Source organism: Nyctereutes procyonoides, unplaced genomic scaffold (genome assembly GCF_905146905.1).
Source record: "Nyctereutes procyonoides isolate TBG_1078 unplaced genomic scaffold, NYPRO_anot_genome, whole genome shotgun sequence".
In the NCBI taxonomy this organism is placed as follows: Eukaryota; Metazoa; Chordata; class Mammalia; order Carnivora; family Canidae; genus Nyctereutes; species Nyctereutes procyonoides.
In genome coordinates this window covers 27,270,429-27,284,935 of record NW_026575131.1, presented here as the reverse complement: position 1 = coordinate 27,284,935, position 14,507 = coordinate 27,270,429, and the positions used below count along the sequence as shown (strand labels likewise).

The 14,507-nt window shown below is 43.7% G+C and overlaps 1 protein-coding gene across 3 annotated transcripts in view; it reads left to right on the top strand.

Moving 5' to 3' along the window:
- Positions 1-8,238, top strand: part of ATXN7 (ataxin 7) — a 139,473-nt gene extending 131,235 nt beyond the window's left edge. For all 3 annotated transcript variants that reach the window (XM_055344910.1, XM_055344909.1, XM_055344911.1), the window contains 2 exons: positions 203-1,175; positions 4,078-8,238. In XM_055344910.1, the coding sequence (XP_055200885.1) occupies positions 203-1,175; positions 4,078-4,095 (991 nt within the window). In that variant the 3' untranslated portion in view covers positions 4,096-8,238. The remainder of the gene's footprint in view (positions 1-202; positions 1,176-4,077) is intronic.
- Positions 8,239-14,507: the final 6,269 nt, after the last annotated feature.

Here is a 14,507-nt window from a genome sequence, read left to right as displayed (position 1 = left end):
GTGCTTTACAGACCATTATTCTGAGAGCCCCCAGCAGGCAGTAAGGAATTTGAAGGAGAGAAATGGCAGGATTGGCTGTACATTTCAGGTTGATCTTTCTGACAGGGGTGTGCTACCCCATGCCAGAAGGGAAGGGCATGTCCAGCTGAAGGTTTCTGTGAGTGGCTGTGGTGGTTATTACTCACTGCCCTCTCATTTGTAGGAAAATCCCACCCGTGCCCAGCACCACCCCACCCGTCTCCACACGTGTTCCTCACCGGACAAACTCTGTGCCGACATCACAATGTGGGGTCAGCTATCTGGCAGCAGCCACTGTGTCTACATCCCCAGTCCTGCTCTCGTCCACCTGCATCTCCCCAAATAGCAAATCGGTACCAGCTCATGGAACCACACTAAATGCACAGCCCTCCACCTCTGGGGCAATGGATCCTGTGTGCAGTATGCAATCCAGACAAGTGTCCTCTTCATCCTCGTCTCCCTCCACACCCTCTGGCCTTTCCTCAGTGCCCTCCTCCCCTATGTCCAGGAAACCTCAGAAGTTGAAATCCAGCAAGTCTTTAAGGCCCAAGGAGTCTTCTGGTAACAGCACTAACTGTCACAACGCCAGTAGCAGTACCAGCGGCGGCTCAGGAAAGAAACGCAAAAACAGCTCCCCATTGTTAGTTCACTCTTCCTCCTCCTCCTCCTCGTCTTCTTCTCATTCCATGGAGTCTTTTAGGAAAAACTGTATGGCACACTCTGTGCCTCCCTACCCCTCAACGATAACATCTTCCCATGGCATGGGCCTCAACTGTGTGGTAAATAAGGCAAACTCTGTGAGCGTCCGGCACGACCAGTCAGGGAGGGGGCCCCCAGGTGGGAGCCCCGCTGAGTCCATCAAGAGGATGAGTGTGATGGTGAACAGTGGCGACTCCACGCTCTCCCTCGGCCCATTCATCCACCAGTCCAGTGAGCTGTCCGTCAACTCCCACACCAATTACTCACACTCTCACACTCCTCTAGACAGACTCATAGGAAAGAAAAGGAAGTGCTCGCCTGGCTCAAGCAGCATCAACAACAGCAGCAACAAACCTACAAAGGTTGCCAAATTGCCAGCCATGAACAACGTGCACATGAAACACACAGGCGCCAGCCCAGGGGCACAGGGACTGACGCACAGTCCCCTTCTCCATCAGGTAGGAAATGGACTGTGAGCCCTGTGGGTGTGCCTGTCTCCTCTCCCACAAGCCCTTCCACCAACTCAGAGATCGGTGCGGTGTGGTTGGTCTGTTTGCTGTAAGCACATGTCCAGCTTCACAGTCTGTTTTCACAAAGGAAGGGTTCATGGCCATATGAAGGTGAAACAGTGTGTCTCTGCCAGAATTTCTTATGACCTGGGAGGTGCTCCTGGGTTAGGAAATCAGGATGTACATTTCAGTAGCCAAAGCTGCTGAAGCCATCCTACGTGATGGCGGGGTCCCCTGCATAGCCAGTGAGTGCAGTCCCAGGGAAGCACGTGTGTCCCATGACACCATTTGGGGAGGATGCAGGCTGTGTGTTCCTAGAGAGTGGCTCTCTCGTTTGTTCCTCTGAAGAACGCTGGCCTGCAAGCACACTGATCTAGAAAGGGATGCTTTAAATTTTAAGAAAGAAAGACCTTTTAATAATTTTCCCATCAGAGGATTTCAGATTTTCTGGTTAACTTTCTCCTTATCTTTTCTCCCAGTTTTCTGAGGAGGCAGGGGAGCAGCAGTGAGTGGGCAGAGACAAAGACTAAAACCTCCTTGAAGTTAGGAGAGTAGAAATGTGGATGCAGGCCCATTTATAGAGCAGTGGCTAACTGGGTGTCAGGTTCCTAATGATCCGTGTCTTTGTGTCTTGCCCTCTGTGTTCCCCCCTCTTCCACCTGTTACGTTGTCCCCGACCCCTCTTCTGGAGCTGCTTCCTCCATTCTGAGTCCCAGTTCATCTCTCATCCTGTCCCTTCACTCATCAGCATATCTCCTGTGCCTGCTTGTGTGCTGGGATTTCAGCAGCACCCTCTAGAGCCCTGATTTACAGGGTGAGGCTGTTCTGTCCTATTTTATTCCTTACCTCCAGAACTTAACTCAATTGGCAGGTTGGGACTTTGTCAGAAAATACCAGGATAGAGTTCCCTCCCCTATCTGTGTGAACTAATTTTTTTTTAAAGATTTTATTTATTTATGATAGACATAGAGAGAGAGAGAGGCAGAGACACAGGCAGAGAGAGAAGCAGGCTCCATGCCGGGAGCCCGACGTGGGACCCAATCCCAGGGCTCCAGAATCGTGCCCTGGGCCAAAGGCAGGCGCTAAACCACTGAGCCACCCAGGGATCCCCCCTGTGTGAACTAATTAATGCCCAGTGCCAAAGGGGTGGGGAAAGAATTATCCATGAATTTAAATAGCAACTTTTAAAATTCCTCTCTTTGAGCCTCAAGTATGTAGGAGCCATTTGTATGTTTCTTGGCTCCTTGGGTGAGGGGTCCCTGGATATAGGAAAATTAGCTTTTACCTCTTGGTTTGTAGTTATTCGTTATAGTTTATCAGCATAAAAATACAGTTCAAATCCTGCAGGAAGTGGTATAGCCATCCTTTAAAAACTTCCTTCTGAGTGTAGCTTCCTGAACCTGCAGGAGGCATGTTCCATTGTGTTGTGATGCCCAACACATTCTCTGCCTAGGTGCATCCATGCCTACAAGTGACAGGAGAGGAGAGGAAGAGGCCGGTGGGTGCAGCAGAGATAAACTGCTTGTGGAAAATGAGGGAGTGGGAGCCCATTTCCGCAGAGCAGGTGCTCCCAGAAACTTGTTACCAGTTTGAAACTGCAGATCTGGACTTGCATGAGAAATTTGGCCATTTTTAAAAGCTATGTAGTATTTTGTTCTGGAATATGATACAGTCCACACACCTTTTGACCAGGTATGGCTCTTGAGCTACCAGTTTGCCACCTGATAGCCACCAGCGAGGAGGGCTCTGCCCCACTAAGACAGTCTTGAGTTTGGGTTCTTAAAATTAGTTTTAACTTAAGTGTGTGTTTGAGAAAGATTTCCTCTCTGCAGTAGAAAACCTTTTTATTCTGCATAAATTTTCTGTGGGGGGTCCATGGCTAGAGATTGGAAGATCGGTGAGCCCCTAAAAAAGCTGGATATTTTCAATATTTGTGCTCATTTATATGCAGGAGGGATCCTATAGCTTTCATCAGAGTCTCCAAGCATGATTCCAAAATGCTTGAGAGAGTGCTGTTCCCGGAAAAGTAGGAGCCTCAACTCCCTGTATCTTATGGAGCGGATTTTAATATTAATTTATTTTTCAGAAAGAGAGGGAGGAGCAGAGGGAAAGGGATAGAGAGCATCTCTCAAACAGACCTCATGCTGTGCATGGAGCCCAGTGCAGGGCTCAGTCCCACAACCTTAGATCATGCCCTGAGCCAAAACCAAGAATCAGACACTGAACTGGCTGTGCCACCCGGGTGCCCCTGGTGGAGCTGATTTTAAAACAGAGATAACTGCGCTGGTAGAGGCTCCCTAAACCTGGGAACGTGGCGGGCTGTCCTGGGAAGCCTGGCCGATGGAACTTGGCAGCTTTGCCCCTCCACTCTCACCTCCCCCGGCTGGTCTGCTCATGGCCTCTGCCGCCAAGGGCTTAGATAGCTCACTGTGGTCACTGGGGGCCTGAGTTCCCCTGCCCTGGGCACAGGCGCTGCCTTGGGTGTGAGCTCTCACACCTGTGTGAGCACCCCAAACAACCTTGTTCAGTTCTCACCTGACAATCTGGAAGACCTTTAAGGAAAGGAAATCAGCAAATAAAACCACAAGGCAAACATGAGAGCCTTCTCGCTAAGCTAGCAACCTGGCCTGCATCTTTTCTAGACAGTTTCCTAAAAGTCAGACTTTTAGAATGATTGTGCCCAAGGGCAGTGAAGGCTAAGGCGGAATGCCATAGCTGAGCGCTCCCGGCCCCGGAGAGCGGAGCGGTGCGCGGTCTTCGGCACGCTCAATGGTGTTGGGCGTCGGGGCGGTGCCGCGTACAACTGCTTACTTACCTTTTCATTGTTTCCCTACCCCCTCTTTTTTGAAAGCCAAAGGCACGTCCCTGACAGCAGAAAATAGCGCGGGGAGGAATAATCTGGACACTTTTGACGACAAGTTACACCTCCACTCAGCACTATGGACTCCACGATGCCTTTGAGTCTGTTTTCCCAACCTCCTGTGGGCCTCGAGGGTAGAAATCTGCCTGCCGGGCTGTTGTTGTAACGAGGATTTCCCTGAAGCTATGTCTGTAGCAGTGAGTACTTGTAAAGGACACTGGATCAAGTTCAGCCACCGAATTGCTTTTATCAGTGTTAAAGTGGTCTGGACTGCTTGCTACCAATCTGTGAGAAGTTGTTGCTTTGATTTTTAACTTGTAGTAAATTATGGAGCCACTCTTTGAGTAGATTGGCTGGGCGAAAGAATGTCTTGGCAAGAGCATTACTGTAGACTTTTCTCCCTCCTCCCCCTTCCCGTCCCAGTTCTTACCTTACACTGTCTTCTGTAGGTCACCCTACAGCAATTAGGTACCCCATCTGGAGACACCTTCCAGAGGAGAGCAGAGCTGCACCATGAGCAACCCTCCAGAGAAGCAATGAGTTGTTAGGTTTTTAGAGCAATATTCTGGGAATGGAATATGGACGGTAGCACGAGGCACCATGACAAAATAGCTTGTATTTTTCCCCAGCCTTTTGCAAGTAATTTGGGGCAAGACGGTGTCAAAAGTTTCTGACTTACAAACTGGTTTAAAGCCATCGATGCCCAGAGAGCAAGTCTACCACATTTTAGAGGCTTACTTTTCATGGTACAAAAGCAATTCTGTGTGATTTTTTTTTTCTTTTAAGAAAATGCAAATGCAAACTAGTTTTGATAACGGAAAGCCAAATTTTAGTTGGGGGGAGGGAGGTGGATAAAATCAGTATGGGGGAAATGTTTTTCCACAATTTCCAAAGAGATGGAATTTTTTATCCTTTAAGTTTTCGTGTTACACATTACACAGTACGGCAGATTGGCTTGGTTGCCCTGCCCAGTCTCCTCTATTTTTAAAAAAATGCCTTTGTAAAGTGAAGTTATTAGGATGCAGCAGAAACTGTCATTCACTAAGTCATTAAGATACTTCATGTTTCCAGGGCACTGTGTGCATTACCCTCAGTTTCTGTGGCTACCGTCCTGGGACTCAGTGTACACTTCTGCTTTCAGCACTCCCCGTATCGTGTGTGTGTGTGTGTGCACTCCTCTTCCTCTCCATACGTTCATTTGGATGCCCCTGGGTGGGGAGTAGGCACCCAGGGAGGGGCGTAGGCAAACATGATGTGATGCAGATGTTTCCCCAACAAACCCTCCTTTCTGGGGATTAATACCAGCCATTTTTCTGAGAGAGTTTTGGAGTCCCTCGAAGTTATTTATTTATTATTATTATTTTATTATTATTATTATTATTATTCAAATACCCCATCCCAAAAGAAAGAGCTTACTGTGTTAAAACATCATTGCTTGAGAAGGTATCATTGAATTTGGGGGATGAGCTGGGGCATTTTAACTGGTGATTCCATGATCATAGCTCCTGAAATAAGAACCCAGGCACTTTTACTTAGAACACACAAAGTTGCTGAACATCACAGGGTAAATTTCCCCAGGCTCCGATCATTGCTCTGGGCAGGGCCTGGACCAAGCCAATGAGTGCATCCTTTTTTTCCCTACAATTCTTGGGTTACAAACTTTAGTTTCAGGGAATTTCAAGTCAACAAGTAGAATGAATAAATACTTGGTTACCAGCCTAATAATGTGAATTGCTACAGAATTATTCTTATTATGTAAGGCAACAAAAACTTTATGCAGATACTTTAGATATAAATTGTTGTAAAATATTGATTTTTTTTAAAGGAAGGGGAGAAGTGTATCTTGTTCACTTATTATGCAATCAGTAAATATTTTTTAAAAATGATACTATAGGAGAGCTTAGTAAGGAGAGCGCATGGATGGGCCAGTTTGGTGTAGTTAAGGAGAAATCAGCCTGGTTGTTCCATCCCAGTGGAGGGAGAGAAGGAAGTAAGAGGGAATCAGAACGTACTTTGTTGATTCCTTGGTGACAAGTGCAATGGGGTTTGGGTAGAATTTATTTTCAGAGCCAAGGGGACTTGATGGATATAAAGTTGCTTTTAGCGATGGAATTTATAGACAGATCATGTTGTTCCGAAAGATGTGAATAGGATCCACGATAGCAAGTTGATTCAGAATTATGTAGATATTTAGATACGCGAGTGTTGATCATTTGATTTCTTAGACTGAGGTTTTAATTGAATTTCACTATGTCTCCCGGGAGAACACAGGTCATCGGGACTAGGAAATTAGCCATTTTGGATTCTGCTTGCCACAAACAGACCTATTCTAAACAGTGCTATTGAATTTTAGACTGTTCAAATATTTTATTTTCTCCTACAACTACTTTTTATTATAATGAACAATTAAGACCATTTAAAACACGGGAGTACAAGTATTTTTTTGAATTAAATTAACTTGCGAAAACCAAATTTGCAGTGGTTGGGTTGTTTCTAGACAGACTTTGGTATCAATTTAAAACCAAGATAATTTTTATATTCTTTCCAATAGAATTTCATGACAACTCCTGCAGTTTTCTTAACCTACAAAAAAAAAAAAAGTGCTGCATTGATGAACAAAGAATTCTACAAAACCTACTTTTGTATCTTTATTTTGGAATTTCTTGTTCTATTATAAATATGGAAGTATCCCTATTTCAGAAGACATATTTTGTTAAAAATGAATTGTACATATTTAAATATGTATTTTTGCACAGGTCTTTTTTTCTGATATCCTGTTTTGGTACAATTGAGATCATCTAGTATTTATTTATTAATTAATAAAAGTAAATACCTTTTTATAATTTGAAGTGGTTCACTGCCAAGCCAATAGTTCTAGAACCTGCCTCCTTTACAGTTTAAGGGATGCCTCTGTTCTGTGAAAGTCTTTTTGTCCCTTTTCATGTCTCGGGAGCGGATTCATGCCGATTAAGTGGGCATTGCTTCTCTAGTTGCCTGATTCCCGATAGACTACATGTAACAAAGTGACACACTGCTTTTCTTTTGTTCGTGTTTTATGTGTGAGTGTGAGTGCGCCCGCGTGCCTGTGCGTTTGGATGTGTACACTCTGAGCACATGTGTGTTCATGTGTGATGTGGTTTAAAACTAACGGGAAAAACTGAAAGTGCCTGAACCTAGTTTTAAGCTTCGACAGATTCTTTAAAAAGACTTGAATGTTCAGTTCAACTTTTGGAGTTTGCTTTTTCCACCTAAATATTGTTTCTAAAATCTTAGTGGAGGAGATGAAAACCACCAATGCTGGTAATTTTAAGAGGTGTTTTAAAATTAAGGCCTTTTGGTTCACAGTAATTGAACTGGTGATGGATTGCCTGGTGGCACCAAGGGTTACAAATCTTTTTTGTCAGCCAGCAACTTACACAATATGTCCGTTTTGTTATTCACTCATGAAATACAGAGTTTAAATAGAATATTTAAAAGATTTTATATTCCAAAAATATAATACAAAGTACCTCTGAGAACATTGAAAAATGTATAATTTGAAAAATGTAACTTATTAAAGGCAGCTGTCTTCCTGCAAGAGTTCTGTTGCCAAGGAATTTCTTACTATCTCATTCTGTCCGGGGCCGGGGGGGTGGGGGGACTTTGGAAAATGATTGTTAAAGTTTCGTTGTTTAGCAGAAAAATAATCATTTTTACATTTTGTGCAAAACATTCTACATTTTCAGATCATTTAAATGAGCACTACATACTGTCAGTGTGAATGTAGGGCCTTGAAAAGCATTTTGCTGTTTTGTTTTTGTTTTTGTTTTTTTGAGCTTGGTTATAAAAGCAATCTCCTGTGTTAAAATGTGTGAATAGTTTGATAATTTGTACACATAATCAAGAGCATCTCAGCTGGACTTTGTGTTGGCTGCTGTATAGAACATGAACAAATGTCAAGGGATAGAAAATTACTTTGGATATTTAAAAGAGAAGAAATATATAGTCTATTTGTTTTGTAACAAGTTTCTGTAAATAAAATAATTTATACTATTTATAAGAAAAGGTTGTGCTTTGCTTTATGAGAAATTAGTTTGTGGAACAAACATGTTACTAAATGGGCAATAAAATTAGGACTTCTCAATAAATGAGGTTGGCTGCATGAAATATTTTACATGTTTCTGCCTCGTGACACTAAACCCCTTTCAATCTAGTCTGACTTGTCTTCATTTTTGGCATCAGACACCCTTGTGAAGCACCTTTGTTTTCCTTCCCTTCTGTGTAAGCTAAATACCAGGCTTAAGATATTTCCATTCTTGGACACAGAGCTTTGCTTTGGATAAATTAAGAACTGGGATGCCTCTGTTAAGGGATGCCTTAACTGGAACTGGGTAAACTGTGAATACTGCTGCATTCTTACCCTGCAGATTTGTCAACAAAAGGGAAGTTGATAGATTGAGAAACACGTACTCTCTGTACTTGCTTATTTATGTGTCAATTTGATGGCATGTGGTCAGTTTTCGTTTTTCTCCAGAGGTAAGTTTTCTAACCGCGGCTGGTCTGATCCCTTCCTGGCTCTTATGTCCTTCTTCCCTCACTGGCAGTGCAAGCGCATTTTGGGATTACTCAGAGCACAACATAATCTTTTATCTCTCGAAATTGGGCCACTTTTTCCATTTGCAGATCATTCAAGAAATTAAAAATTATTTTTGTTGCTTCAAATAGTAAGGGAAGCAACTGATGAGTGTTGGAGAAAATATCCATAGAGTATTTGGAAGAGTCAGTCTGGTTTCAACCCCCACCCTGCGATGCACTTCCCATTCCCTCCTTAGATCCACCAGCTCCCTAAAACCATTTCTAATAAGCATTTTTCACCTTAGGAGCCCTTCTGAAACTTCCTGGGAAGAGGTTCGCTCAGTTTCTTAACCCTCTTTACGGTCCATTCCCCTTTAGGTAACCTGGCTGTGGACAGCAGGGACTCTCCCGATTCAAGGGCAGGGGCTTGGCAGGAAGGCAGAGTAGGAAGGTCAGTGTCAGCAGAAGGAGCAGACTGGGCATGCACAGCTGGGGAACAATATGGAAGAGAACCATTCTGGGTGAGGCGTCTGGAAAGGAGGGGCTGAAGGGTTGCAGAAGTTGGCACCAGATTGTCAAGGACCTCAGGGGGTCATGGGACCTTCATCCTCAGGAATACACTTTAACCAAATGTAACTGTCAGAGCCCAGAGATTCCCAGGGCCCATTGCAAGCGTGCTGCAGGTGCCAAAAGTAAAAGCCATTCAGATCTTTCCTGGGGGCCAGAAAAACAAAGCATTTAATCTCTTTTCCTTTTTCATGCACTTTCCTCCCTTTTGCCTCACACCTCATCCTTCATACCTTTCCCTCTTCTTCCTCCTCCCCCTCCCCATCTTAATCAAAAAGATCTCTCCTAAATTAAGCCTACAGTGCTCCTCCTTCTTACCATACTTTCTACTCAGTCCTTTCTTTCTAGTAAGAAACTCTTGCTCCTGTTGCTAATGGGGTTTAATTAAACTTGTCTTTCACCTCGTAAGGCTATGTGATTCTTGGCACTTCCTCCCCTCTTTTCCACAGCCAAAGCCCAGGGACCAAATGTGGCACTAGCAGAGGTTCTTTTTCAGGAGAGGGTGATACTGAGCCAAAGGAAAAAGTTTTCAGGATGAAGGGGAAAATCAAACACATAATTTAATCCTGTTTTTGTTTTTTTAAATCCCCATCACATAAGGGCTCTCCAGTAACTACAGAGGACAGCACGGACAGGTGAGAACCTTGGGACAAAGATAAGTTACAGTGCTGTTGTAATAATCCAGGTAAGAGCTACTGAGTTTCCAAACCAAGGCAGTGACTCTGTGGATAAATGGAGAACTGATGGCAGAGATACTTTAAAGGTAGAACCAATAGGTCTTGAGGCCTAATTATGTTGAACGTTAAGGGGAAGTTTGAATCCAAGATAATACCGAGCTGGTTGATGAGCCCTATATATATGATATACGACAAAGGAGGAAAAACCTACAATGATGAACTTGGGTAGCCACTGGGAAACTCAAATTTAGTATCCAGTGGCTCTATGTACAGTCTGGATGGAGCTTAAGAGAAAGGTGTGCGCTGTAGAAGGAAGGGTTGTCTTTCATTCTTAGGTGGTAAGGGAGGTCATGGGAGCATGAGCTTACTTAGGGAAAATAGGTTAACTATTAGATTTGGCTTATTATTTTATTAAAATAATGCCCATCTAGTTGGATGCTTAAAATGCTCACTGAAGCATTTCGCAGACACGATCTCTCACAGCCCCCACAGGTAGGCATTTGCTATCTCACAGCCCTGTAGATGGGGAACATCTAAGAAGGGAAGTGTCTTGCCTACGGTTCCACAACTACTGGTAGCATTGCCGGGCTGTGAATTCACGTCTGTCAGATCAGTGGTTCTTCATCTTTTTTTTTTTTCTTTCTTTCTTTCACAGATTCTGAGAACCACATGAAAGGAGTACGGATTCTCTCTGCCAGAGGCACAGACACACCACATTTTATTTTTCATGTCCAGGACGTCACAAACCTAAAGTCCATCCTCCATGGCCCAGGGAAAGAAGAAATCCCAAGATGAAACCCTGGAGAAGCAGCGTATTTTTGGTGAAGAAAGAAGATGAGGTTGAAATTAAGATATTTGGTTAGAAGTTTAGACAGTTGACTCCATCGTAATTAACCTTACCAACCCACTCAGGTAATGTTTTTATTTTTTGTTTTTCCTCCTGCATCTTTCTCCAGGATAATGGGAACAATAGGTATTAGTTGAGTGGAAAAGTTAGAACTTGGGCAGGGAGCTTGCCAAGGAATGAAAACATCTGAGGGTATGGCTAAGTCATTGATGATGGCCTTGATTGGGGAATTCAAGGAATAGGACTGGAAGCTGCCATGTAGTGAATCCTTGCAGATGTTCTCAAGACATTTATTTGTAATTGCCCTCTTGATAAGTCTTAAGTCTTCCTACCAGGTAACTTGTCTGTGATGAGACAAGTGATTTAATCCTGGTCACAGAGCTAAGTCCATGTTCAATTCAATATGGCTGGTAATGGAAGAGAGGCTGATAGAGGTGGATCCAGGTTACAGAGTTATGCTAGTGGCGTAGCACTTCTAGGGACAGTTCCGGAAACAGCAGCTGTTCAGAGGTGCTTGGGATTCCTGGGTCCTGGGCGAGACCACAGCAGAGGGTAGAAGTGGTCTGGGGGAAAAGAGCACTGAAGTTCGGGCTAAGAAACTGCGAGGCGAGGATCTGACTGTGTAGGTTGCCAGTTCCAAAGTAGTTGGGGTTGAGAGGAAAAGAGCCAGCTGCTGGGTCTGGTGTGAGTAGGATAGAGCAGCTTGGAGGTCTGAGGGCAGTGAACACAGTGAGTTGGTGGTATAGGTGGGTGGTGAGCAGCTTCAAAGAGAAAGCATTTTGAATGAGGGTGGAAAGCCCATGGTCAGGAGAGAGCAGCCGAGTGGGAAACCATGGACTTAGCGTTGGCTCCAAGTTCCTGAGGTCTATATGAATGAAGAGCCTCTAAGCCAGAGGAGGACGTCAAGAAATGCAGAGTCCTCAAAACCCAAGTGTTTCATCAGCCTGGACACTGGTGAACCCAAAGGGGGTTGCTAAAGTTGTCAGGACGCCACCTACTGGCGGTCTTGACTACAGTGGTCATTTCCCTGAGGCAGTCTCAGGTGACGCAGATCATTCCTTGGCAGGTTGTCCCTTTTACTTCTCACCCCTAGTCTGTACAGGGAAAACTATTGCAAAGTTTTCTGAATGACAAAAGGTAACCCTCCCCCTTGACCGTGTATTTCAAGGTTATGGTGGCTGGACCAAAGTGCTACGATTCTTAATATCTTTTGTAGGCCTTCAGAAACACAAGAATAATGCAGACCTGTGGTTTTCTACCTTTGAAACCCACGTTAGTGCTTAATCAAGGTTTTCACATTTTTTTCCAGAGATTGAACTTTATTCCCCCATTGCCATTGAGGAGGTGGCAGCTTTGCTACAATTTGTAATTTGTACAGCATCAGGAAAGTGGGAGATTGAGTGCCCTTCCTTTCTCTCTCCTAATCATGGGGAAACCTAGTATTCCAATTATCAGCCTATTAATCCTCTTTAGAAGACAGGTTAAAAACACCAAGGATTAATTCAAAGCTATGCAATTTACTAATTATCAGTAACCTGCTGATCAGTTAATACCAGTGCTTGGTCAGATTACTGAAGGACTGTGTTCAATCATAAACCGTGTACACCATGGGGGCACGGGGGTGGTGATGCAGAAACTAGAAGCTCCAATGCCCCTGCGGTCAGCAGGCTGTGTTGCAGCGTACACGCCAGTCCGGCAGCGTGACTGGGAAATGGAGCCCAGAGTCAGCCTAATCTGTCCCTTATTCCACAGAAGCTGGATAGCTGATTTTTAGTTTTCAGATGATGACCAAAAATGAGTGTTTATCTTGAAAACTAACTGGGGGAAGGGAGGGCTTGTAGGCAACCACTATGCAACTTTGTGTCCTTAGGAGGCATCGTTCGCCCTCCTGGCTTTGGTTTTTTGAGCTTTTTGATCCCCACCTGTGGGAACCATGGGCCTGGACCTAAAATTTCTGACAAGGCTTTTATCGGGTTTAAAATACTCTACCCGTCCATAAAGCAGACAGCATTCCATAATTATGTAATGAACGTGTATTTGTTAAAAACCTGTTTAATCTCCAGATCAAATACAAAAAACCTCAAATTTTCAGCTTATCCTATACAAGCTGGCTGAGGTGGCCCAATTTATGTCATGTGACAGGAGCCTTTCTACTAACATTCAGTGTGCTAAGACATACATGCTGTGGTATACTGCTTTCGTGTGTAGTGCTTTAGTAGTGTTTCACAATGGCGAACTAACTGCATAAGCCTCATTTCTCCCAGCATCAGGCAGGTGTGGGGAGAGCTAGGACCAAAATTTGGTTTTTCTAGCTTTAGTGTAAGTGCTATGTCCCCCATTCCATATGGCTTCATTTAAAAAGCCTATGTTGGATTCTAACTTTATTTTCACCTCCAAGCTGATACTTTGAAGTTAACAGTGTTCCCCTGGGATTTGTGATTACATAGAATAACTTATTAACAATGTGTAACAGACTCCAGTTTTGTATTAAAAACTACATATGCCTAGGATTAAATGTGGAGAGCATCAAAATGTTGACAGTAGCTATCCATGCCAGGTGGAACCACAAAGCAACCACCTTTTTTCAATTTCTGAAAAATCTTCAATTTTTTTGCAGTTAGCTTATTTTTCAGAAAAATGCAAAAAATGGGACTCCCTCACCTCAAAACCGTAGTTTCCTTTGTATTTTATTCTACTAGATCTTTATCAACTCCTCAGTTTTCAGTTTTCCTATCATGCACTGGGAATGGATAGCACTTGTTTCTTTTAGCTTCTCTTACCCTGTCATCTTCACCTATTAATTAAAGGCAGTTGGGCTGAAATAGTGAAAGAAAAATAAAGTCAAGTACATTTTAAGCAACCCAGGGGAGAGTTTTGAGAATTTCCTGTCTAAACCAAGAGTAAGCCTAAGCCTTGAATGAAAAGCCAGAATTGCTCTGTGACTGCTTCGGTCCCAATGGTCTTAGAGGTGGGAGTCCAGGGAAAAGCCTGTTTTAAGAAACTGACATTTCACTCCTACTTTTTTCCCTTTAGTGTGAACTACAATGAGTCAATTTGCTAGGAACAACTCTTGTAATTTTTAAATGGACACAAGGAACGCAAAGAGTTTTCAATGACTTGGATTTAACAAATTGCCCGGATTTTCAGGATCACAAGTCTGTAGAGTCCTTATAGTCACATTTTCTTTAAGAAATTATAGTGGATCATTGTTAAAGTTTTTGATACATAAGCAGTTTTGGAAATGCGTAAGTGGATATTCCTAAATGCTTAAGGCATATGCAGCACTTTCTGCGCCTGCAGGAAACCGCTCAGTGCACAGCTCCAGGCACGTTGCTTTCCTTGGCAGGTCATCATCCCACAGCCCCTCCTGCAGTACCATCCTGAGGATAATTGAGGTAATCCTGCCAACACGCTGCCATTAAGGGTGTCCTTGGCAATCGTGCTTTGATTTCCTAGCCTTATTTCTAGTCTACGTAGGCTTTTGTCATGAATGAATGTTGAATTGTATCAAATTATTTTCCATGGACTAAGAGGTTTTCTTCTCTGATGTTAACAAATGATTCCAATCAGCATATAACTAAAACACCATGTAAACTAAAAAGAGCATACTTCTCTCCCCCCTTCCTTCTACAGTAAAATTGCCATTTCCCATCTAACTCAGCTCCACCAAAACTTGTGTGTCAGAGTCAGGATCCAAAAGCCTGGGATCATCCCAGACTTTTTCTCACCCTCTCCCCCATTCTAATCTTGCAGCAAACCCAGCTGCCCCCCCGGGT